The 27,323-nt window shown below is 41.8% G+C and overlaps 1 protein-coding gene and 1 pseudogene across 2 annotated transcripts; one reads left to right on the plus strand and one right to left on the minus strand.

Moving 5' to 3' along the window:
• Window positions 1-10: 10 nt before the first annotated feature.
• On the minus strand, window positions 11-27,323 carry LOC122751547 (deoxyribodipyrimidine photo-lyase). Of its 2 annotated transcripts, none has more exons than XM_043998623.1 (10): window positions 27,039-27,323; window positions 20,624-20,979; window positions 20,347-20,492; window positions 18,787-18,969; window positions 17,123-17,281; window positions 13,952-14,150; window positions 11,598-11,750; window positions 4,639-4,760; window positions 3,218-3,371; window positions 11-1,183 (listed from the first exon to the last, which is right to left on the minus strand). In XM_043998623.1, exons 2-10 carry the CDS (start codon window positions 20,955-20,957, stop codon window positions 1,038-1,040), a joined length of 1,596 nt encoding a protein of 531 aa, XP_043854558.1. In that variant the 5' UTR covers window positions 20,958-20,979; window positions 27,039-27,323; the 3' UTR covers window positions 11-1,037. The 2 variants fall into 2 exon arrangements, with proteins under 2 accessions (XP_043854558.1, XP_043854557.1); XM_043998622.1 differs by having other exon boundaries at window positions 3,218-3,377; window positions 27,039-27,322.
• On the plus strand, window positions 5,077-5,598 carry LOC122746091 (annotated as a pseudogene).

The raw sequence follows: 27,323 nt of genomic DNA on the forward strand, positions 1-27,323 counted from the left end.
AGCTTTGGGCTATTGTAAAAAATAAATTTTTATTGATATCTTTTGTTTTTATGTCTCCTATATTTTCTACCATATTCATCCCCTACCACCTCCCAGAGAACATTCCTTTATAATGAAGCTGCACAAAACTAAACATTTCAGAAAACATCTGATGACATATGCAATGTTTCACACCCATGGTCTGCTGCTTCTACAAAAGAGCACGGAATGGTGTCTCCTCCTCTTCTTTGGAGCCAAGATTGGTCTTTATAATTTCATAGCATTCAGTTTTGATTTTTTGGTGGTGGTTTTTTATCTCACTGTAGTCATTGTGTCTGCTTACTTTATTCTGCATCAGTTCAGTCTTTCCATTCTTCTCTCTTCATTTCTTACAGCACAGTACTAATCCCATTATTCAGGTACTACCATTTGTTAAACCATTTCCCCAAATGAAAGGCATCCAGTTTTTGCCAGTAACTGTTACCAAGGCAACAAATCTCGTCATACACCACACTGTAATTGGTTCTCCTGGGTAGGCTGGCAACCTCAGGACCAAGGTCCAGTTCACATCTAGAATGACTTGCCCCATTCTGATGAACTGAAAACCATCCTTCCCACAGCAGTGTATCCCAGGATACCAAGTCCTTTTGAATATTATAGTGGCAGCCCTCAGATAAATACCTAGGCTGCCTATAACAGGAATTTTTAACCTTTTAGAGTGCTGGACCTAAAGAAACAAAGCAAGGTTCTAGTTTGACATGAATTTCCATTTAACATCTCTGAAGCTGTTAGAAACAGACAACCAAAAAGCCCTGGAGGGCCAGAGGAAGATTCTCTGTCACATAAAACAAAGCATCAATGCTTGGAAGAAGGTAAAAAACAAGAAACAGCAGAAGCCGAAAAGCCATTTAAACAAAAGAAGTGGAACCTGGGCTGCAGACTGTCCCCCAGCCGCTGCCCTCCGGACAGAGGGCTTTGTGCAGGGACAAAACTGGGTTTAAGGAGAGAAGCTGGAAGTGGAAATACTGGAGAGGTGGGTGTGGGACCCTCGTGTTCCCCTAATCCGCAGGGCTGTATTTTCGCTCAAACTCTGCCACATCAAACTTCCTCTTACAGCCAGCATAATTCATATAGCGGATCTTTCCAAAGACCTCACGTTCTGCCCAGCCCTGGTCATGGATGCCGCAGATAGACCACATGCAGCCTGTATCACAGGGAAGAAACAGGGAATAAATTAAGGGCTACTAGTTGGCACAGGCTCGGAGTCAGGAAGGCCTGAGTTCAAATTCAACCTTAGACTACCTTTGTGACAGCTTCTTCATCTGTAAAAGGGAGGTAATAACACCTTTTAAGGTAGGTGTATCAAATAAGATAATTGTGAAGCACTTAACACAGTGCTTGGCACACAGGAAATGCTATGTAAATGTTCACTATTATTAATACTAGTTGTGTGACCTTGAGCAAATCACAACCTCTGTTTCCCTCAATTTCCTCATCTGTAAAATGGGGATTATAATGGTACATCCCTCCCAGGATTGGAGTGAGCATCAAATGATCTAATAATTGTAGAGTGCTCAGCACACTGCCTGGTACACAGTGAAGCACTTAACTACTACCACCACCACCACCATCATCATCAATCATCTTCATCAATACTAACCGTGTGACCCTGGGCAAGTAATTTGACATTTTTCAGCCTGTTTCCTCATCTGAAGACTAGGAATAATAGCATCTACTTCCCAGGTAGTCATGAGGATAAGATAAGATAATATTTGTAAATCACTTTACAAACCTTAAAAGTGATAAGTAAATGCTATTACTGTTAATAATAATTTTGTTAAAGACAAGGAGTCATTGCGTCCTCAACAACTGTCATCATCCTGCCTTGGACCTTTTTCCCTTCAGTGGTGAGACATCAGAACCAGGGAGAAAGATATTTATCTTTTCTGAAGGTATTTAAAGGCCAAGCAAGTCTCCCCTACCCCAGTTACCAAAAGCAGGGTTTTAAATGTTAGTTTGATTGGAATTGATGGTAAATTCCTACAGGAATCAATTCTGAACATCAGACTCAAATGCCTTTCAGAAGAAAGGCATAACAGCAACAATGACATCATGAATATAATGGCTTTACGGTTTACAAAGGGCTTTACAAATAGTATCTCATTTCATCTTCACAATAACTGTGTGGGAGGGGTATTACTATCATCCCCATTTTACATGAGGAAATGAAGGCACAAAGAGGTTAAGTTACTTGCCCAGGGTTACACAGCTAGTGTGGAGGCAGGATTTGAATTAGGTTCTTTCAGACTCCAGATCTAGCACTCTCTCCACTGAGCCATCTGGGTACCTAAGGTCTGCCACAAGTCTTAAAAAGCATAAATTTAGAACTCACAGGACCTTACTTAGCAGGCACTTAATCCAACCCCAGAGAAGTTGGTAGCATGTAGCAGGGCTAAGATTTCAATTCATTATATATATTCATTATAATATTCATAATATATAATATAATATATTATATATATATGAAAATCTAATGGGTGCACTTTCCACTGCAACACACCTGTATATTGAGGGAGAGGTGGGAGGATTCTAAGGTACAGGGTAGCTGGGTACCCCTGCATGGAGGGATAAGGACATACCACCTCTTCAGGGTACAGAAGGAGATGGATTTTTTGAACACAGTCAAGAAGGGAATTAGTTCTGCCTGACTACGTATATTTGTTACAAGGATTTGTTTGCTTCACTGGGGTGAGAGGGAGAGAAAACAGATTTCTGACAATAAAAAATAAAACTATTTTAAAGACATAATAAGATGAAGCTAGGGATGTAACAATGAGATCAGCGCATCTCAGGAAGCGGAGGATGGGGAAAAACTGCACCAGAGACTTATTGTCTCATTTTCATTTGCCATCCCTAATCCTGCTGCTATAACAAAAAGCATGGCTCAGGGATCATCTACTACAAACTTTTTTTTTTTTTAGAGCTGAGGAAACAACCCCAGAAAGAAAAATGACTTTCTAGGAAATTTTTTGCATGGAGATCTAATGCTGTACCAGTATTTGGACCCTGAGTTCCAAATACTCAAGTCCAATATTCTTCCCACTACACTATGTACAGGGGAAGCTAGGTGGTACGGTGCTCATCTTCGGACAAGCAGGGGACCCCAAAGGGATGAGCCTTCAGGACTGCAGGGGTCTTCTCTGCACACTCTTCCCAGCTAACTGCTGACCATCCTCACCTACATAGCCATTGGGATCCCTGCCATCCAGCTGAAACCGGTCATTGAGATAGATAGCAAACTCTAGCGCTTCCTCAGGAGAGCGGGTCCACTCCAGAATTTTCTTGGCCCAGTACATTCGGAGGAATCCATGCATCTTTCCTTCCTTCACCATCTGCATCTTCAGGGAGAAAAACAAATACCGTCAAATAGCTCTGCATGCTGGGCAGCTCTCAGCAAGCAATCCTGACTTCAACTGGACTAGCCCTTTGAGATGGGAGACAGCCATGTCTCAGTACACTGGGGGCCCGGTAAATGGGTCTGAAGAAAATCAAATCTGAAAGTTAGGACAGAGGCACTGACTTCCTTGAGTGCACTTCACATAGAAGCCTCTCAGTAAGCTCTGATGAGCTGCTGCTGCTTCTTCTTCTTCTTCTTTTTTTTTTTGGTGAGGCAATTGGGGTTAAGTGACTTGCCCTGGGTCACACAGCTAGTAAATGTTAAATGTCCGAGGCCAGATTTGAACTCAGGTCCTCCTGAATCCAGGGCTGGTACTCTATCCACTGTGCCACCTAGCTTCTTAAACAACAGCTGCCTTAGGAAGACTGGGTGATGCATGAGCTTGTGATTCATGTACTTCTGATCTGAGGGAAATTGTTTTTTTTTTCCTCCTGAAGTGCCCCTTTCACAGATTCAGATCACTGACTTAGAGCTAGAGGGGCCTTTAAAGGTCGCCTAATCCAACCTCTAATTTGACAATTTAGGAAAGTGAGGCTTGTCTAAGGTGACACAGGAGGTGAGTGTCTGCAGAACCACAATCTGACTCTAGATGCTTCCGATTTCTTTTTTTTTTTTTTTTTTTTAGTGAGGCAATTGGGGTTAAGTGACTTGCCCAGGGTCACACAGCTAGTAAGTGTTAAGTGTCTGAGGCCGGATTTGAACTCAGGTACTCCTGACTCCAGGGCCGGTGCTCTATCCACTGCGCCACCTAGCTGCCCCATGCTTCCGATTTCCACATCCAACATTCCTTTCTTTTTTTTCCCCAGGGCAATGGGGGTTAAGTGACTTTCCCAGGGTCACACAGCTAGTTAAGTGTCAAGTATCTGAGGTTACATTTGAACTCAGGTCCTCCTGAATCCAGGGTTGGTGTTTTATCCATTGTGCTACCTAGCTGCCCCTCTCAACACTCCTTTCATTGTTAAATGCTGCTTCCTCTGGGTTTTCCAAAGGTCCAGAAACATCTCTTGTATTGGGACACCCAGGTGATAAGCTTAACCTAGAAGACCCCAGGGAGTTTGACTGTAGCTCCCTCTGTAAACACCCCTCCCTACTACCAGTCCAGGAGTCCCCACTGGACTACTGTGTTGCACCAAGGTTTGGGAAGGGTGGAGGTGTAGGCAGGGAGAAGGGAATGAATATTTGCCCATGGGTGGGCAGAGTACCTGTGCAGCATTCCAGAGGGGGTCATGTGTCTTCCCAGACTCTAGCTCTTCCAATGAGTACAGATGGGGTCTCTTGTCCTTGGCGTGGAGCCTCAGAGTGGTTTGGGCCCAATCATAAGCACCTGGAGATGAACAATAGTCTGGTAGTAGTTCTCTTTCCCCTTCCCTCCCTTAAGCCTTAGCGGCCTATTAGCTAATGGATCTCTGTGGGAGGGGGAGGAAAGGCCATCTTATGATGAAATGCCAAGAATTTACCAGCCCAAAGACATCAATATCCATATTTAATATATAAATCTATGTGTCTAATGACATAGTCCCTAATACTTAAAGGAAAGCTTAATCAAATTGGTGGGAGAAATAGATAATAAAATATAATTGTGGGCTCTGCCTGCTGCTCCCTCGTTGAGAGCGGGCTACTGGGGCGGAGCCGGCACCGCCATGACCCTGAGGCTACCCAACATCTTGCTCACGGGTACACCAGGGGTTGGAAAGACCACACTAGGTAAAGAACTTGCATCAAGAACAGGATTGACGTACATCAATGTGGGCGATTTAGCACAAGAAGGACAGTTATAGGATGGCTTTGATGAAGAATGGGAATGTCCCATTTTGGATGAAGACAGAGCAGTTGATGAGTTAGAAAATAAAATGCAAGAAGGTAGAGTTATTGTTGATTACCATGGCTGTGACTTCTTCCCTGAACGATGGTTTCATATAGTTTTTGTACTTCAGACAGATAATTCTGTATTCTATACAAGACTTGAAAAGAGGGGATACAGTGTAAAGAAACTACAGGACAATATTCAATGTGAAATTTTCCAAATTCTTTATGAAGAAGCCATGGCCTCCTGCAAGCATGAAATAGTACACCGGCTACCCAGCAATGTGCCAGAAGAACTAGAGAGTAATTTAGATCAGATAATGAAATGGATTGAGCAGTGGATAAGAGATAATAATTGAACCTTGAGGGCAAAGCATGGACTTTCAAGGATTTCCACATGATGGTTAAAGATTTTCTTGATGATCTCTCTCTCCTCATGCGATAGAAATTAAGACAATATACACCGAATTTTACTAAGAGTGTGTTGTAGAAGTAGCAGGTGGACAGTATATAAGGTTGAGTTATGGCTAAATTAATTCTTTTCTCCATGAGAGAACTGAAAAATCCCCAAATACAATGAATAAGATATTAAGGACTTTTTAAAGTTTAGGAAATATTCAGCATTCTCAGTTAATTTGGTTAACTGCTATAGAATAAGTAAATTTGAGAAAATAGGTAGAAATCTATAATACATTACACGCAAAAGAAAATGAAGGCTAGGAGGAACTGCTGACTTATAAATAAAACAGTCTAAAGATAAAGCTATAAAAATTATATTAAGTGTTCAAAAAAATATAATTGTGGAGGAATCTAATTCCCCTTTCAGATCTAGATTAAAGCTAACCAAAAGATAAACAACAAAGAAGTTAAGGATCTGAAAAGAACTTTAGAAAAACTAGAGATGACATAATTTCTGGCAATCACTGAATAGAAATTGAAGGGAATTTATATTCTTAGCTATATAGAGCACCTTTACAAAAACTGACCATGTGTTGAGGCATAAAGATCCCTCCTCAAAATGTAGAAAAACAGAAATGTAAATATTTACTGATCAAACTGTAACAGAGGTTACAGTCAATGAAGATTCTTTAAATAAAAAATTCAAAAGCAATCAAGAGACTAAGCAACATAATTCTAGAGAAAAGATGAGTCAAAGAACAAATTATATAAACAAGAGAAAATTTAATCAAAGAAAATGACAATAATGAGACAACATACCTAAACTTTTGGCATGTAGCTGAAGTAGTTCTAAGGGGAAAATGTATATCTCTAACCCCTTTCATCAAAAAAGAAAGAACAAAACAGTGAATTGAGTATGTTTTTAAAAAATGAACCACAACAAATAAAAAATCTCCAAATAAGTAACACACTAGAAATTCTGAAAAAAAAAAAAGGGGGATTAACAAAATCAAAAGAAAAAAAACAGTGAAGTGATAAATAAAACTAGGAGCTGTTTTTTAAAAAACTAATTAAAGAGAAGTCTGGTTTAAAGACAGCAAAGAAAAACACTGGTCATATCAAAATGAAAAATAAGAACTTGGGGCAGCCAGGTGGCACAGTGGATAAAGCACCGACCCTGGATTCAGGAGGACCTGAGTTCAAATCTGGCCTTAGACACTTGACAGTTACTAGCTATGTGACCTTGGGCAAGTCACTTAACCCTCATTGAGAAAAAGAAGAAGGAGAAGGAGAAGAACTTATAGCAACTGAACTGGAAAAAAGGAATCATTAGAAACTATTTTTTCCTAATTATATGCTAACAAAATCGATAACTTAGAGGAAATAGTTTACTAATAAAAAGATTAACAAAAGAAGAAATAGAATATTTAAAAAGCACAATATCAGAAAAAGAAACTGAACAATGCATAAATTAACTCCTAAAGAAAAAAACTTCAAGATTGCATAGATTCACAAGTGAATTCTATTAAACATTCCAAGAACAATTAATTTCAATACTACACAAACTACAATAATAAGAAAAGAATATAGTCTTGATGCCTAAACCAAGAGAGACAAAGAAGAAAAACCTACTCACAAATCTCTCTAATCAACATTAATACAAACATTTTAAATACAATATTAGAAAGTAGGCTAAAATTATGATAAAGATTATATAATAAAACAAGGCTGGGTTTATATCAGGAATACAGTTAGTTCAACAAAAATAAGATTATGAATATGATAAACCATGTTGTAAGGGCCAAATTTAGTAATGGGGAGAGTTAATTGGGCGGCTGGCCATAATATTGGGGTAAGAAAGGAGATTAACAGCCTCTTTTCAATAAACAAAACAGGGTTTATTAATGGGAGCAAATTTAAACACAAGTGAGGTTAATAAAGCTAGGGACAGTGAAAAAGGGAATAGGGGAAGGAAAAAAAAATTATGACTCAAAACTCACCACCACCCGGAATCAGCAGTTTCAAAGAGAACCAGCTGCGCAGTGTCCCTCCCTCCCCCCCCCCTCCAGAGAGTGCACTCTCTCTTCCCTTCTCTCTCCCAGAAGCCCCCTCTCCCACAGGAAACAGGGCTGTCCACACACACACAGCCCCAAGCTAATTGGCTAGCAGCCCTAATTGAAAGAACTAACAAGTGGCTCTACAGAGACGTGTTCTGGACACCAAAGACCACCTGACCTGTCCTCATTAGGCTTCTCATCATGGCAGGGCTTCCTTATACTATCTCTCCAGCAGGGGGTGGTATTCCAATTCTCACAATGTGAATAACATAATAAAAATCCTATGATTTCTATCACTAGATGCCAAAAAAGGCTTCTGACAAAATACAACACTCATCTGTACTAAAAGCTCTAGAAATCATAGGTATAAACAGATCTTACCTAATAGAGTAAATAGTATTTATCTGAATTTAAAAGCAAACATATGTAATGGAGAAAAGTTAAGAAGCCTTTCCAATAAAAGCAAATAAATCAAGGATGTCCATTATCACAACTACTATTTAACAAAGTCCTAAACATGTTAGCTATAGCTAAAAAACATAGACTGAGCATAGTCAAAGAGAAAACAAAATTATTGCTTTTTACAGATGATATGACTAAAAATTAATTGAAATAATTTCAGCAAAGCTGTAGACAATAAAATAAATCATCAGCTTGTATAATAACCAACAAACCTAGTGAGAAAAAGCTAGAAAGAGAAATTCAATTTTAAAAAACCTATAAAATACTAGGAATGTATATTTAAAGATTTACTGAGGTACCCTATAAACCTAACTACAAAACACTGCAGAAATACAGACCTAAATAAGGAAATATTAATTGCTCATGGTTAGGCTGAGTCATTCAATGCTGTATCAACAAAACTCCCAAAAGAATAGTTTGTAGAACTATAAAAATAGTAATGAAATGTATATGAAAAAAGTTGGAATGGGGTGGGATGGTCTATCAGTACCAGATCTCAAACTACATTACAAAGCAGTAATCATTAAAACGATTTGGTTCATGTTTAAAAAAAAAAAAGTGAGGGAGAGAGAAATCAATCAGTGGAAAGATCAAGTATACAAAATATAGAAAAAAAACCCCACAATAGTATTTAATAAATTTAAAAACCATAGTCACTAGGGAAAGGACCCACTATTTATAGAAAAAAAAATTCTGGGAAAACTGGGAAGCAGTATGGCAGAAATCAGGTTTATATCAATACCTCACACCATATATCAAGATAGATTAATGGATATATGACTTAGTTTTAAAATCATAAACAAATTAGAGGAGCATGGAAGAAATGACCTTTGAGATGTATGGATGGTGAAGAATTCATGATTAAATAAGTCAGAGAGAGTCTCTAAGCACAGTTTCTGGCACATAGTGAGCACTTAATGTTTAATGACTATCAATTATATAAACTTAAAATTTCTTTACACAAACATATCTAATATAACAAAAATCATAAGGGAAACAGCTAACAGCTAAAAATCTTTGAAACAGGTTTGACAGAGGTCTCATTTTCTTTTCTTTTCTTTTTTGTGGGGCAATGAGGGTTAACTAACTTGCCCAGGGTCACACAGTTAGTGTCAGGTGTTTGAGGCCGGATTTGAACTCAGGTCCTCCTGAATCCAGGGCTGATGCTTTATCTACTGCGCCACCTAGCTGCCCCCTCATTTTCATTCTTTCTTTTTTTTTTTTTTTAAGTGAGGCAATTGGGGTTAAGTGACTTGCCCAGGGTCACACAGCTAGTATGTGTTAAGTGTCTGAGGCCGGATTTGAACTCAGGTACTCCTGACTCCAAGGCCGGTGCTCTATCCACTGCGCCACCTAGCTGCCCTGCCCCCTCATTTTCAATACATATTTTTAATTTTTAAGACTAAGAGCCATGCCCCAAGTAGCTCTGAACAACAGCTTGATCAAAAGGTATAAAGAGATAGTTTTCAAAGAAAGAAATCCAAACTGTAAGCTAGCATCTGAAAAAGTGCTCTAACTCACTAATAATTAGAGAAATGCAAATTAAAGCAACTTTGAAGTTCCCTGTATCAGACTGGAAAAGATGGCAAAAGAAGAAAATAAAAACTGTGTGAGGGGCTGTGGGAAAACAGCTATATATTAGTGTATACTCCTATGGAGCTGTGGATAGGTCCAGCTATTTTGGAAAACAGCTTGGAACTATGCCAGGAAACTTACCAAACTGTGCCATACGTATTGACCCCACTAACTAGCACTACACCCCTGAAGAAATCAAAGAAGAAAAAAAAAACCTTTATGTGCAAAAATATTTAAAACTACTCTTTTTATAGTAGCCCCCAAATTGGAAAATAAGGGAGTATCCTTCAACTGGGGAATGATGACCAAATGGTGGTATATGAATGTAATGTAATTATTATTATGCCATTTGAAATTATGAAAAGAACAATTTTAGAGGAAATTGGAAATATCTTTATGAACTGATACAGATCAAAGTGATTAGAACTGCAGGAACAATTTATACAATAACAATATAGAGAAAAACAAGTTTGAAAAATTTCAGCACTCCGATCAATGCAATGATAAGCCAAGAGTCCAAAAGACTAATGATGAAGTGTGCCATTCACCTCTTGATACAAAGGTGATGGACTTAAAATGCAGAAGAAGATAAACATTTTGGGATATGGCTAATGTGGGACAGTGTTTTGCCATACTATGTAGTCATGTGTTAAGGGACTTTGTTTTTTTGTTTTTTTAAATTTGCTTTAAAGGGGGAGGGGAAGAGACAGATGAATTTTTTTTTTTTTAATTTGTGGGGAGAGAGAAAGAGAGACAGAGAGAAGGAGAGAGAGAAAGTTCATGGACAACAAGACAAATATTCAAAGTCTAGAGATAGAAAAATGATGTCCCAATTTTTAAAAGAGGAGGAAGGAAAATGAAGATTCCAGAAACTACTGACTAATAAACTTGATGCCAATCCTCAGCAAAAACATGAAAATAGATTATTAAGCAGATATTTTATGAGCACTTAAAAAAGAAAGTCTCAACCACCAGAAGTTAGGACAAGCTCACTAAGAACAATTCATGCCAAGTTAATTCCTTTTTTGGAAAGGGTTATGAGATCAGCCCAATGTGATAAATATATCAATTTCATCAACACATTTGACAAAGTGTCCGATGTTTCCTGTAAACAAACTAAAGAAGTATTAGTACAATTAAGAAGATCTGTATCTTTCTGAACAACCATATCCAGAGAGTTGATTAATGGACCCATGCCAACCTGGAGACAGGCTTAATGGAATTCTTCTGTCCTTGGACCCATTCTGTTCAAAGTTTCTGTCAACAACTTAGAAGATAACATATACAGCATACTTATTAAATGTACTGATGATACAAAGCCAGAAGGGATCATGAATAATTGAATCACAAAATCAAAATTCAGAACAACCAATGGGCTACAATGCTAGACTGAAACCAAAAGTGATAACTGAAAAGTCCCATGGTTAGGTTAAAAAAAATGGCACTAGGACACGGTGGAAGAGATCTGACTCAAGAATGGTTTGTGTCAGGGAAAAAAAGACCTGAAGATTTTATTTGTCTACAAGTTCTACACCAAGGCACACAGTATGAAACAACTGCTAAAATGTAATTAACCTAATCTGGGCTGAATTATTAAAAGTTTGGATTTAGAGCGAAAGAGATAAACTGTACAAATGGAGAAAGCAGATAGGTGATCAAGGGCTACTGGGTATGACCACAAAGAAAAGGCAAAGAGGAGTAATTAATATATGGCATTGGTGGGGGGAGGTGAGGAATAGTAGCTATTAAGTGCCTACTATGTGCCAGGTACTGTGCTAAGCCTTTACTAATATTATCTAATTAAGACAGTATTAACTTCCCAAACTCCTCCATTCCCATATAAGGTTTCGAGGGATAGGATTTACCTTCCAACTTGTCATAGTTCTTATTGTAGAAGCAAAAATTGTCTGCCAGTTCCCTCCTCACCACAGCTTCTTCCACAAAGTTAGCCACAGAATCTGGGTACCGGCTTCGATGTTTCTGCACTTCCAGAATGGCCCGCTGAACTGAGACTTGCCCTGGTGGGACAGGAGGAGAGAGGTAGCACACAAGAGTCCGGAGAAAAAAGAAAAAAAGAAAAACAAATTGAGAGATTTGGCTGGTCCCATCAGGGCACAGAAAGCATCCTAAGCTCCTCACCACCCTAGAGACACCTAACACACCACCAATGATGGCCACAGGTCAGTTCTTGACTCCCCATGTCTCTACAAGAATATCACCAAACATAGGGCTAGTGGACAGGTTTTTTGTTTTGTTTTGGGTTTTTTAGTGGACAGTTTAAAATTCAGTTCAGTTTCTCCTCTCATAGTTCTCCCTCCCTGAGACACCTTTCCTATAAAGTGGTTCTTGAATACTTAGCTGGCCACCATGGCAGAGGCTGTGGTTAGATTATAAGATGATGGCTTTAGAGCAGGTTGGGATCTTAGAGTCCAACTACCCAGGAAACTGAGACCCAGAGAGGTTAAGTGATTTACCAGGGTAACATGACTAATATATGAGGCAGGATATGTAGGTCTTCCTGACTCCAAATCCAATGCTCTTTTGTGTGTGTGTGTGTGTGAGGCAATTGGGGTTAAGTGACTTGCCCAGGGTCACACAGCTAGTAAGTGTTAAGTGTCTGAGGTCGGATTTGAACTCAGGTACTCCTGACTCCAGGGCCAGTGCTCTATCCACTGCGCCACCTAGCTGCCCCCAATGCTCTCTTGGTTTTTTGTTTGTTTTTGTTTTTGTTTTTTTGGCAGGGCAATGGGGGTTAAGTGACTTGCCCAGGGTCACACAGCTAGTAAGTGTCTGAGGCTGGGTTTGAACTCAGGTCCTCCTGACTCCAAGGCTGGTGCCTTATCCACTGCGCCACCTAGCTGTCCCCCCCCCAATGCTCTTTTAATAATAACAATAACGATGATGATATTAATAGTTAACATTTATGTAGTGCTTACTATGTGCTAGGTACTGTGCTAGGTGTTTTACAATTATTATCTCCTTTTATCCTCACAATTCTGGGAGGCAGGTGTTATTATTATCCTCATATTACAGATGAAGAATCTGAGGCAAATTGACTACCCCAGTGACAGCTAGTATCCGAGGGAGGATTTAAATGTAGGTTTCCCTGACTCCCAGTCCAGTGCTCTATGCACTATCCCACCAATGTCTTCCTGGGAGAAAGGTTCAAAGGCTAGTACAAGGCCAATTCCGTAAGGTGCCAAGGAAGTAGATGGAATGCTTAGGGAGCAACTTAATATGATGGCTAAAACAATGGACTTGGAATCAGGAAGACCTGGGTTCTAATCCTATCTTATTAGCAGTGTGGTCTTGGGCCTGTTTAACCTCTGTAGGCCTCACTTTTGTCATGTCAAGAAAAAGGCTGGACTCGATAGTTTCTAACATCACTTCCAGCCATAAATCTATGACCCTATGCAGTCACTTAACCTTTTTTCATCCTTGTTTCCTCATCTGTAAAATGAAAGGGTTAGACTTGATCTTTAAGGTCCCTTCTAGCTCTGAATCAATGACCTTAGGAGCCCACAATAGAGACTGTAGTCACACAGAAAGAAAGAGGAATAGAAAAGATATCTAATCTCAAATTGGGCTGAATGCTGCTCCTCATCATTGCTTTGTGCTCATCTACAACCCCCATCTTCTAGAGCAAGAGTTCTCAAGTTCTCTTGTGTCCTCGACCCCTCTGGCTGTCTGGGGAAGCCTAAGGACCCTCCTCAGAACAATGTTTTTATTTTTAAAAAAAAACTTCAGGGGCAGCTAGGTGGCGCAGTGGATAAAGCACCGGCCCTGGATTCAGGAGTACCAGAGTTAAAATCCTGCCTCAGACACTTGACACTCACTAGCTGTGTGACCCTGGGCAAGTCACTTAACCCCCCCATTACCCTGCCAAAAAACCCCAAAAAAACCCTTTAACAGTTATAATTGTTAATATATGTTACATATATAATTATATAGCGGGAGAAAGTAATCAAACTAATCAAACAGAAATAAGTATTTTAACAATTTTTTAAAATTAGAGCAATGTTTTTAAATGCCTAAAATAAAATCCACAGGGTTAACAAAGAAAACCAATTATATTGAAATACGGTTATCAAAAACAACTTATTAAAAAAAAAAAAAAGGCTTACAGACCCAGTTTAAGAAACCCTGTTTTAGAGCCAGCCAAGTGATGAGAGAATGAAACTATGGAGTTCTGATGAAGAATGTCTAGGTGAAGACTCACCAAAGTGGAACCAGGGGGAGAGGTTGCTGAGTGCATCCTTGTTAGGATTGTTTCGGTCGGATCCAAAGTACGGGAGCCTCTCGGCAATGAAGGACTGCAACATGGTCAGGCCTGAGGCGGTGCCTGGCTTGGCCCAGGACACCTCCTTTACGGATCGATCCACCTGCAGCCCTGCCCTGCAGGCATTCCAGTCCACAGGCTGTGCTCGGGAAGGGAAATGAGAAACAGTGATGACAGTGACATACTTCCCATTTACACTGTCATCTGACCTACTAACACAGCCTATGGACTCCCAGGGCCTTGCCATCTGCTCCTCTGATGTACTCTCGGGATTCAGGGGTTTTTCTATCTTCTCTGCAGCTGACTTCCTTCCTTTCTTTCTTTTTTTGCAGCTGACTTTCTTAATGGGTTGTCTTCCTCGATTAGACTGTGAGCTTCTTGAGAGCATGAATTACCTTAAATTTTTTTGTTTTAATTTTAATTCCTTTTTTAAAAAAATCCATTTTTTTTCAAAAATCTATTCTTTTTCTCACCTCCTTCTCACCTTTTCTCACTGCCCTTCCTTACCCCATGACTGTCTTATTTTTTCCTATTTATAGTTCCAGCATCTAGCACAGTGTTTGGCAGATAATAAATGGGTTTTCATTAATTCATTCAAAAGATGGGCACCCCTCCCAGAGGAGAATCATGAAATCTTAGAGTTGGAAGGGACCTCAGAGGCCCATCCTGTTCAAACCATCCTGAACCCAAACCATCCTTATTAGTTACTGGTCATCCAGTCTTCTAGAAATAAGAAATTTAAGTCATCCCAAGGTAGTCCACTCCACTTTGGGACAGCTAGAAATGGTAAAAAGCCTTTACTTAGACTGAGTTAAATCTACCTTTGTGTGTGTGTGTGTGTGTGTGTGTGTGTGTGTGTGAATTGGGGTTAAATGACTTGCCCAGGGTCACACAGCCAGTAAGTGTTAAGTGTCTGAGGCCAGATTTGAACTCAGGTACTCCTGACCCCAGGGCCAGTGCTCCATCCATTGCGCCACCTAGCTGCCCCAAGTTAAATCTACCTTTAGGGTCACAGGTCTAGGGCTAGAAGGGATCATGGGGATTATTTATCCAGCTCCCTCATTTGGCAGGTGAGGAAACCTAACCTCACAGAGGTTGAAGTAACTTGCCCAAAGCTACACAGGTAGGAAGAAACTGAACCAGATTTAGAACCCTAGCCCCTGACTCCAATACAGTGTTCTTTGTATTTGTACTAAGCCACCCTGAAGAACAAATCTAATCCCTCTCCCATATGTCTTTCAAATATCCTAACACAGCTGTCATGTTTCCCCCCTCCCCCAAAACCAAATTCTTCTCTTCTCTAGGCTAGATAGTATCATTTCCTTCATATGACCCTGACTTGAAGTGCCCTCACTATCCTGCTGACCAGCCTCTGAGAGCTCTTCAGCTTGTCCATGACATTTTTTTTTTTTTTTGGTGAGGCAATTGGGGTTAAGTGACTTGGCCAGGGTCACACAGCTAGTAAGTGTGAGGTATCTGAGGCCGGATTTGAACTCAGGTCCTCCTGAATCCAGGGCCGGTGCTTTATCCACTGCGCCACCTAGCTGCCCCCATGACATTCTTAAAACGTGCACTCAGACCTGAACATAATACCCCAAGTCTCCAAGCTTGCAATATGGGCACCATTCTGGACTCCCCACTCTTTCGCCAACACACATATCCAATCAGCTGCCAAATCCTGCCACAACTCTTCTGTCCAACCCCTTCTCTCTATTCCCAGTTATGACCTTAATTCAAGCCTTCATCACCCATTTCAAGAGTTTCCTAATTGATCTCCCTGCCTCGAGTCTCTCCCTATTTTTAAGTCCATCCTAGGATACTGCTGCCAAAGTGATTTTCCTTGAGTCAAGGTCAGATGTGTTGCTCCCTCGATCATTCAAGTCCAATGGCTCCCTAGTCCCTTGAGATGAAAACCAAAACTCTTCTTTGACTTTTAAAGTCCTTTGCAACGTGGCTCCACCCTATCTTTCCAGCCTCACTTGTTTAATTTTATTAAAATTTATAATTCTATAAAGTATCCTGGTTCTGTTAACTTCACTTGAAGCACCCTCTTCTACACAAAGCCTTCCTCAGATATCTCTCTACCACTCTAACCATCAACTCCATTCTCTTCCTCCTACCCCCATCTATCCCTTCCCCTAAGCCCCAGACCCTGCCTTTGGGACATGAGGCTCTGATAGGTGAATTTTTGCCTTATTTTGCTGAGAAGCACTTGACGCCACTTCCCAACCATCTCTACACAAGGATGGCACCCCCTTTCTCTGACTCTCTGTTAGTTGTTGTCTTTTTCTATTAGAACATACACTCTTAGAAGTTGAAGACTGACCTGCTTGCTTGCATTTATAACCCACCCAGCACCCACACTAAGCAATACATTTTCTTTTTTTTTTTTTTTTAGTGAGGCAATTGGGGTTAAGTGACTTGCCCAGGGTCACACAGCTAGTAAGTGTTAAGTGTCTGAGGCTGGATTTGAACTCAGGTCCTCCTGACTCCAGGGCTGGTGCTCTATCCACTGCGCCACCTAGCTGCCCCTAAGCAATACATTTTCTCTCTTTTTCTCACTTTGTCTTTTCACACTCTCTTCCCCTCTCTTTTCTCACTTTCTTCCTTTCTTTCTCTCACTCTTTCCAACTACTAGCACCCTCCCTTCTAAACTACCTTGAATTTATGTGTACAGATTCCCTATATATTTATTCCTTCATGAGGATGTAAATTCCTTGCAAATAAAGATTGTTTTAGTTTTTTTGTACCTGTATCCTCAATGCCTAGCACAATGCCTGTCACATGTGGGTACTTAAGAAGTACCTGTTGATGAATTGATGTCCTCTGACCTGAGCAGGGGGAAGTGGGACTTCAGAGAAGCAGGAAAAGAAATCCCAGTCCCGTGAGGAGTTCTGCTCTGAGCAAACACATCACAAGGGTTCATAAAATAGTCACCTGTGAGGCTGAACTGCAGGACTTTGCTGCTAGCTTTCCTCTATGCCCATTATTTTAATTCCCCAGTGCCTTAGTTTCTTATCTTGTCTTCAAAAAATAATTTACAAGAGAGATCTCTGAATTCTTCATTAGATCCTCCCAAGCTCAAGCCCAGCCCTCAGGGTCACATCTTACCTCAGCCTGAATGTTCGAAGGATATGGATGACATATAACAGGGGGAAACTCAGTAAGAAAATGAGGAAGCCGGTCGTGGATCTTGTGTCGGATGGTTCGAGCGCCATACTCCTGCTTGTCGGAGGCTACCCAGCATGGAACAATGTTGTGAGCATCTACCTGAGGAAGAACCAATTGGATTATAAACTCCCTGTGGGCAGAAACCATACCTTCCACCCCAACACAATGCCTGGTATAGGGCTTCGTACACATCAGCTAGTCAGCAAATGCCTATTGATGGGTTAATGTTCAAGACCCTGAAAAGAATCCTAGTTTCTTCCCGAATGAGGCTGTGGCCTTCTAGCCTCTGCTAGCTTCCTCTTTTATCTTATATCTTATTTTTCTTGGTAACTTTTGCTTTTCCATCATCTTTGTTTCTTGAATAAATCCCCCTCTTCCTCCCATATGCAGCAAACAATCCCTGGTAACAAAGATTTAAGAAGAAAGAAGAAGGGGAAAAAAAGGCAGTTTGGCAAAACCAACAAACACATAAAACTCAGGATGCGTTGGAGCCAGATAAAACTGGAGCCAACTGCTAAATTTTCAGTGGGAGCATTTATACCTTGTAAATCAGCAAATGCTAGAAATCAGGGCTTGATTTATTGTTTTGCTGATTGTTTAGACTACGTAAAGTGTTGGAGAAAATGTTAACATGGCAGATTAAATCTAAAAGTGTGTTGTGAGTATATTTTTTTCCTCTGGAGAGCCAGTTGTTAAACATTTACTAGCACATTTTTTCAGTCATGTCTGACTCTCTGTGACCCCATTTGGGGTTTTCTTGGCAGAGGTACTGGAGTGGTTTGCCATTTCCTTTTCCAGCTCATTTTTACAAATGAAGAAACTGAGGTAAACAGGTTAAGTGACTTGCTCAGGGTCACACAGCTAGGAAGTGTCTGAGGCTGGATTTGAACTCAGGAAGATGAGTCTTCCTGACTGACTCTGGGCCTGGCACTCTATTCACTTCACAACCTACTCATAGCAGCCCATAAACAATCCATGCAATTCTGTCCCCCTCTATGGTTAGTTAGTCCTATAGCTTTCCCCAGTGTCATCTAATCCTCTAGATTCACAAGACAACACTGTGGTCTGGAGTCCCCTCCCCCACCAAAGGAAAACAAACTAGCTAGACAGGTAAATCTTAACTTTCTGGTGAGTACCCACTTTTATCTCAGACTTGTATAATCATCCAGTTTTATGGTATCTGACGTCCCTTGACCCCAAGAAAGGACACTCATTGGTGGCTGCTGGATAAGCAACCTTGCCTCTACCCTAATCTCCCACCCTTTTAGATCCAAACATTATGAATAACCAAAGATAATGATGGAGGGCACAGTTCATTAGGGTAGGGTCTTTACTCTGCTCTAATGCATAAGCCCTTATTTTCTGAATTAGCATTTCATTCATGTTAAGAAAGATAGGTGGGGCAGCTAGGCGGCGCAGTGGATAAAGCACCGGCCCTGGAGTCAGGAGGACCTGTGTTCAAATCCTGACTCAGACACTTGACGCTTACTAGCTGTGTGACCCTGGGCAAGTCACTTAACCCCAATTGCCTTACAAAAAACAAAAACAACAAAAACAACAAAAAAAGAAAGATAGGTGCAGTGGACTTTACTGTGGGCACCTACCTGTACAAAGGGCACCTGCTTTGGCAGTGCATCCTGGACATCCTTTACCCACTGGGTGTGGTGGAGCAGAGGGGAGAAGTCAGTCACTATGCCCCCAATGCCATGTGTCTGCACGAAGGCAGGAAGTACGTCCTTTGGCAGACCTAGAAGCAGGTGGAAGGGGATGCACAGCTTCTCACACTCCTGCAACAAAGAGATGAAAGGGCCCCATTCTAGACCCAGTTGGGACAGTATTTCTGCACAATCTTATATCCTGACTCCTTAGCGGGGCATTCACTCCACTACCTGGCACCTCCCTCCCTCTCTAGGAATCATCTCAGACTGTTCTTCTCCATGGGCGCTAGGGCTATAGCCAAATGACACAGTGCTAGCCAGATGTTTCTTGCTTTCATGCCTTTGACTCATGTTATCCCTAAAGACTAGAATGTTCCTATCTCCCATCTCCACCTCCTAAAATCACACCTAGCCTTTAACATCTAGCAAAATGCCACCCCATCCAGGAAGCCTCCCTTCTGACCCTGCCAAGTCTTTCTCCAACCTCACAACAATTTCTTCCTATCTTCTGCCCTCACTATATTCAGTTACTGTGTGGTACTGAGGGCATGAATCATGTCTTAGGATCATACAAGCATGGATTTATAGCTGGAAGGATACATCTAGTCCGACTTCCTCATTTTTTCAGATGAGCAAAATAAAGCCCAAACAAGTTAGGTGATTTGCCCGGGGTCCCACAGGTAGGTAGAATTTGAATCCGGGTCTTCTCATTCCACAGTCAATAGTGCTCTTTCTACTCTGTTGTTGTTCAGTTGTTCCAGCTGCATCTGACTCTTTATGCCTCCACATTTAGGGTTTTCTTGGCAAAGATACTGAGTAGTTTGCCATTTCTTTCTCCAGCTTATTTTACAGATAAGGAAACGGAGGCCAACAGGGTTAAGTGACTTTCCCAGGGTCACACAGCAAATGAATGTCTGAGGCTGGATTTGAACTCAGGAATATGAGTCTTCCTGACTCCAGGCTTGGCATTCTATCCACTGTGCTACCTAGCTTGTCCCTTTCTACCCTACACTTAATTATTTTTATATTCTGATTCCCTGTTCCCTAACCCAAACACACACACACACACACACACACACACACACACACACACACACACACACACACACACAATGTAGGTACCTAGTGGCATAGTGGGTTCTGTAGTTAGGAAGACTTGAATCCAAATCCAGCCTCAGACATTACCTGTGTGACCCTGGGTAAGTAAATTAACCTTTGTCTGCCTGTTTCTGCAACTCTAAAATGGGGATAATAACACCTACCTTCCAGGGTTGTTGGGAGGGGATCAAACGAGATTGCAAAGTGCTTAGCATGGTGCTGGGCACATAGTAGGCATTTAATAAATACTTGTTCCCTCCCCTGCTTTCTCCTAGGTACAGAACTCTGTACACAGCAGGCATTTTATAGAGCTCCTGAATGATTGAAAATCAGATATTGCACACCTAAAGGAGCCGAGGACACCCCCAATTTCTTCTCCAGTTACCCCCAATAGCCTTTCCCATCTACCTCAGCTACTTCTTCCAGGCCACGAAGCATGAAATCATAATGACGGATGGTGGCACCCAGGAAGCAGGGGGCAAGGCAGAAGCAGACGTGCAGGGGCAGCTTCTGTTTCAAGGCCAATCTCTGGGCATAAAGGAATGCCCAGTTATCTGCAAAAAATAAAGGGGTAAAGGAAGGATGGAAATTGAGGCCAAAAAATTCAAATTCCCACGAAGGCAGAGGCCACACCCAAAGAAGCACCCACCGAGTGAACCCCCGACCCATCTCCACCTCCCCAGACCTTGGACTCTCTGGTCCCGAGACATCCAGTACACAAAGGCCTGGGAATGGTCCTGCAGGTGGCAGTCCTGGGAGATGAGTCTTACTCGCTGTTTGTTAAAACGGAATTCTAGCACGGAGTGAGCCGTCCGGAGCCTGGATTGCCTCACTACTTCCTGCAGGCCCTCGGCGCCTCCTTTTTTCTCTGCCTCTTTCTTGTCTTCCTCCTCTTTCTGAACCATGTTGCTCTTGCTGAATTGGTGTTTCTGGAGGGGCTTCCTCTTGGCTTTATTCTCCTGGCTTTCCATCTTCTCTGGCTCACCACTGGTACTGTGGCTCCTCTTCTTGGGGGCCATGGTTGGGCTTATGCCTTTTATTCTGCAAATAAAAGGAGAGAGGGGTTGGATTAGACAGAGGAAGAGGCAACTGGTGATAATGAGTGTGAAATCTATTGAACTCTCTCTCCTCAGCCAGGGGCTGCGTGGATCTGTATAATCGCTTGAGCTATAAATCCCAATTCTTCAGACAAATCTAATTTGGCTATTTTGGTTGCTGCTATACCAACCTCCCCTTGAAAAATGGTGTGTACGTGGTCATAACATTTCCCTAGGTGGTTGGAAGAATATGCACTTCCCTTAGTCTGCAAGAGAAGAACTATACATCAAGCCCTATTGAGGAAGAGTTTCAAATCTAAGAAGACAAAACACAAATTCCTGCTTTTCACTGCCTCCAAGATCAGTGATCATTCTCATTCCAAACAATCGATCAACCAAGAACATTTATTAAGGATGCAACTATATGCCAGGGGCTCTGGTAAACCTGAACATACAAATAAAAAGCAAAGATAGCCTTTGCCTTAAAAAGCTTACATTCTAATTAGGATGATGATATATACAGACACACAATATATAAACACATGCACACACACACATATATAAGCATACACACACAATTAGGTTGATATGAAATAAAAGAGTAGAAGGAAAATAGCATTAGAATAGAAAGCACTAACATCTGAGGAACCAGGAAAAATCGCCTAATATTTGAACTATGTTTTTTTTTGTTTTTGTTTTGTGGGGCAATGGGGGTTAAGTGACTTGCCCAGGGTCACACAGCTAGTGTCAAGTGTCTGAGGCCAGATTTGAACTCAAGTCCTCCTGAATCCAGGGCCGGTGCTCTATCCACTGCACTACCTAGCTGCCCCCTGAACTATGTCTTAAAGGAAGCCATGGGACAGGTATGAGACATAGTGGCTTGACGTCAGGAAGACCTGAGTTCAAATCAGGGCTCAGACACTTATTAGCCTAAGTAACTTAACCCTGTTTGTCTCGGTTTCCTCATCTGTAAAATGATCTGGAGAAGGAAGGCAAACCACTCTAGGATCTCTGCCAAGGGAACCCCAAATGGGATCAAGAAGAGTTGGGAACAGTTCAACAACAGCAAACTTAAGGAAGTCAGGGATTCCAAGAGTCAGAGGTTAGGAGGGGGAGTATCTTAGATATAGGAGACAACACATGCAACCATCTTCTAGGGCAGTCCAGGTTTCTGTAATCCTGTACTGTGGAATAGGTATCCAAGGAAATGTCCAAAGGCAATCCCTACTCTTCTTTTCATGACACCCAAGCTAAGCAGTTAGCAACCGATTTATCAAGTGAACAATTAAAAAACACAATGTTATTTCTATTTCTTTTCTTTCTTTCTTTCTTTCTTTTTTTTGGGGGGGGGCAGGGCAATGGGGGTTAAGTGACTTGCCCAGGGTCACACAGCTAGTAAGTGTTAAGTGTCTGAAGCCGGATTTGAACTCAGGTACTCCTGAATACAGGGCCGGTGCTTTATCCACTGCTCCACTTAGCTACCCCCCACACAATGTTATTTCTTAAGCAGAGATAAGAAAGCAATTTCTTTAGAGGGAGGGAGTAATTATTCAAAAGTAACACAAAGAAAAAATAAAGATAGGGGCAGCTAGGTGGTACAGTGGATAGAGCACCAGCCCTGGATTCAGGAGGACCTGAGTTCAAATCCGGCTTCAGACACTTAACACTTACTAGTTGCCTGACCCTGGGCAAGTCACTTAACCCCAATTGCCTCACTAAAAAAAAAAAAAAAGTAATACAAAGATGGGAGGGGGACCTAGCTCCAAGCTGAACCAGGAGTCAAAAATCTGAGTCCAAGTCTAGCCTCATAGACTTACTCACTGGAGCATAAATGAAGGTTCGTTTATCTGCAGAGGGTTAGAGGAGGGAAGGAAACTGAGGCCCCAAAATTCAGATGCTCATGAAGGCAAATGCAAAGCACACAGAACCACCCACTGAATAAAGTTCTTTACTCCAAGTGCCCAGACCACACACTCTTGGTTTAGAGACATCCATTACCCAAAGGCCCTCTCAGAGCTTTTATTTCCTAATCAATAAAATGGGAATAATGATATTTGCACTGCTTCCTTCAGTGTAAGGAAAGCACTTTGGAAACTTCAGAGTGCTTTAGAAATGTAAGCAATTATTGAAAAGCATAATGGTCAAGTTAAGAGGGACCTGATTTCAAATCATGCCTTTGCTACGACTTGTGTGATCACAGGTAAAAAATGACCAGTCCTCTTAGCCTCAGTTTCCCTTAGTTTTCTTATTCCTAAAAACAATACATACAACACCTATGTCACAGGGCTGTAAGGGTCAAATGAGATAATGTCCATAAAATGCTATTATTATTTTTAGATAAGTATAAATAAAACATTTATCTGCTTTCAAAATTGAAAAAGAAGCAGAAGACTTGAATATTTCATATGAAAGATATCACCAAAGAAATGTTTGCTCTGAAAAGGAGCTGGCTGATCACACATTAAGACCCAGGAATAAGAGGTAGGCAGAAGAGAACAGTATTGGTACCGAGAAAGTGTTCAAAGAAAGACCTGGAAGAAAAATCTCACAGTGTGAGAAGAAAAGAGGAGCTGCCCCAGCAGAAGTGCCTGCATTACTGAGATCACAGATCTCATTGAGGTATCAAAGGATTTTAAATAATGGTCTGTTATGAGGCTAGGCTAGAAGTTTTTTTTAAGAAAAGGAAATGATATGGCAAAGAAGTAGGCATGGGGAGAGGAGAATGAGAGGAGAGAGGAGTGAAAGAGAAATGTTGGGAAAGGAGGCAAGGAGGTTCAGGATGTTTCTTTAGGTGAGTGTTACTCTCTGATGTAAAATGCTCTTGATCAGACTCGGTTATAAAATGGGGTTTAAATCTAAACCTAAGAAAACTCTGTAGTGGAAGCCCATGTGTTGCAAGGGTTGCCCCCCCCCCAAATAGCATGGGGGTGGGTGTTGTGTGACTCAAAGGGAGGTGAAAGAGACATCTCTAGCCTCCTCTCCCTGTCCACCATTCCCTAAAGGAGCCTTTAATTCCTGCCAGGAGGGAAAGCAGAAGGGCAGGAGCTTGGCTACTCTGCCCTTCTCAGAGAGAGGGGCTACAGGACTAGAATTAGATCTATCTGTTCTCTTCAATAGTATTAGTCTAGGGGATGTGATTTTCAGGTTCAATTTAACTTCCGATCCCAGTATATTATTATTATTATTATTTGCAGGGCAATGAGGGTTAAGTGACTTGCCCAGGGTCACACAGCTAGTGTCAAGTGTCTGAGGCTGGATTTGAACTCAGGTCCTCCTGAATCCAGGGCCAGTGCTTTATCCACTGTGCCACCTAGCTGCCCCTGATCCCAGTTTATTATTGGGGGAAGCAGGACCCCAAGTTTTACATTCAGGGCTTGACACCTTTTCTAGCAAATACCAATTCCACAATGAATACATTATTTTTATCGATGATCACATTATCGATTAGATACTATGATATAGTCCACTATATAATTTATCAGTTATCCAAGAAACCTAATTATCCAATTCAATAGCCAAACAGAAATCAGAGAGAGTACACATTGGAGAAGATATACCAGACAATACAGAATGAAGGCGCTCTCTCTCTCTCATTGGGAATGAGGTAGCTCAGCTCAGCTCAGCTAAGACAGAGGGTCCTAGATCTCACCAAGGGAAGGTCCCTGAAGCCTCTAGTGCAGCAAGCTGGGGAGAGGGACGTGATGGATATCGCCAGCTCCCCTCATGGCTTCCCAGAGTCTTTTCCTTCAGCAATCTGAAGTGGGAGGGGCAGATGGGTGGTGCAGTGGATAGAGCACTGGCCCTGGAGTCAGGAGGACCTGAGTTCAAATCTGGCCTCAGACACTCAACACTTACTAGCTGTGTGACCCTGGGCAAGTCATTTGGGCCCAGTTGCCTCACTAAAAAAAAAAATCTAAAGTGGGCTTGGCCTCTTCCATCTTGTCTTTCAAAGCTAGAAGCCACAAGTGCTCTTAGTTCAAAGAGATTCAGTGATTCAAGGAGACTGGAAGCTTGAAGAGAACTCCTCTTTCCCTCCCTCATCAACTCCACACATGGTAGCGATGTTCACCAATAAGGAAAGAGTCCCAAACCAAGGGGCTTTGGAACTGGGGTTATGCCACATATTGACTTTAAATAATTACAAGAGGGGCCAGCTGGGTGACTCAGTGGACAGAGCACCAGCCCTGGATTCAGGAGCAGCTGAGTTCAAATCCGACCTCAGACACTTAACACTTACTAGCTGTGTGACCCTGGGCAAGTCACTTAACCCCAATTGCCTCACCAAAAAAAAAATAATAACAATTACAAGATTGCTGTATTTTGCTGAGAAGGAATAATGCATAACAAAGTATATATGAAAAAAACTCCCATTTTTTTATCCTTTTCCAATAGACATTTCTTTGCTTCAGTGTACCATTTAAGGAATACCATAAGTTTCAGCAGTTTTAAACTTCAATAATGTCAGAAGCAATGCTACAAATTTACCCCCAAATTGAGTTTCCTTACATTGATTTTAAACTTATTTAGCTTCGTGAATTGTGAATCTGAATTTGAACAAGATGGGACACCATGGCACCATGCATTGCTGTGTACCACAGTTTTTAGATGACACTGTATTAGACCCATTTCGTTCTTTTGAAGACACATGGGGAGGTGATGTCATGACTCACACTGAACTGAATTTGAGTACAGCAGGGCTGTGCAAAGTCACCAGCCTCACTCTCTCCTCTGGAGCCATCTGGGTCCAGCAGCAAGATATAGATCAGGAAGACTGGACATGGCTCATACATTAGTAGAGGAGGTCTTCTTGCTTCCATACTTCAGTCACTTGATCTGTTAGACATTTTCTTGTGAGGTCACATCAAAATTGTCCTTCCTGAATCAAAACCACTTTCTTTGAATAATCTTAATATTAGGATTACAAATGCAATCCTTTTAAGTCCCTGAGCAGCAGCTGGAAGTTTTTTCAGTGGGTTTGAAAAATCAGGAATTTATTAGCACAACAGTGATTAAGTTGAATTTTCATAAGAAACATCAAAATTTTAAAATTTAAATGATTCTCTTTTCGAATGTGGCTTTTAAAAAAGTATACAGAGCACTGAGACTTAAAACTGCACTAAGACTTTTGGGACACCCTGCATTTCATCCCTATCCTGCTGGTGCAGATGCTTCTCTTAGCTGCAGCTCCTCTACCCCATGTCGATTCTACCTTTTTTGAGAGTAGACATTTCTGAACTGTTTTTCTGTACTTCCATTTATCCCCGTACTTGATTAGTGCAGCCAATCAGATTAGAGTGCACGTTTCCTTTGATTCTGTCGATTTTCTATGCAAGAGCCCTTTAGAAAAATCGAGGTTTTTTGTATTCCTACATAGCATCTTTTTCTATACATCTCCATTGCATTGCAAGTGTAAAATCTGCTGACTAGCGACTGTCTCAGCTTTTTTTTTTTCCCTTTCAGGTACCACAAAATAACCAGTCATCTTTGACACGTTTTTATTGCACGTATAGACAAAATTGGGGTCTCTGCTCAAGTGCTAGAGCTACAACAGCTAGAAAGGGGGTGGGTGGTCAAAAAAGGGGAGAGCATCCTTTCCCTGGCTTGTTCTAGGACAGATTTACTACTATTCTTTTGCTTAGTCCCAATCCCAAAGCCATTCCTGGTTATCTTAAATGAAGATAAAATCATTGGATTTCAGAACCTCAGAAGAGCATCCAACTCCTTCCTCTTACACTAGAATAAATTGAAAGCTAGAGAAGTGAACTAACTCTCCCAAAATGCAGAACCAGGATTTGAAAACAGGTCCTCCGCCTCCAAATCCAAAGTTCCTTGCAGGGTACCACGGTTACCTGCTCCCCCCAGGGCTCCAAGGGTTGGGGGGAGGTTTGCGCGCATGCAGGGCATGCTTTGCGCGCGTACAGGACATGCTTTGCGCGCATGCAGAACATGCTGTATAAAGGCTCCGGGAGGCCCGGCGCCAAACAGGGAAGGGTGGGTGAGAAGCAGGACGGAGTGCCCCAGCTCCCCTCGCTCTGCCCGAGGGGCGCTTCGGCTTCTGCTCACCTGGGGGCGGCTGCAAACGGAGCCGGAAGCCCGAGGCCCCCCGCGTCCGCTGGAGCTCGCAGCAAGCTAGGCCAAGCACACAGTGTCCGCGCTTTACGCAGCAGCAGCTCGAGGTCTGGGGAGGAGGCGGTACCACCCCCACGCTTATACAACCAAGCCCACGGCCTGGCGCGCGCGCGCTGGCGCGCGCCCCTCCTCTACCCTAGAGGGCCCCGCGCAGAGTTCAAGAGCAGACACAGCCCAGAGCTCCGGGCTGGGCTGGGCTGGGCAGAGCTAAACTGAAGC

Source organism: Dromiciops gliroides, chromosome 3, assembly GCF_019393635.1.
Source record: "Dromiciops gliroides isolate mDroGli1 chromosome 3, mDroGli1.pri, whole genome shotgun sequence".
Classification (NCBI taxonomy): domain Eukaryota; kingdom Metazoa; phylum Chordata; class Mammalia; order Microbiotheria; family Microbiotheriidae; genus Dromiciops; species Dromiciops gliroides.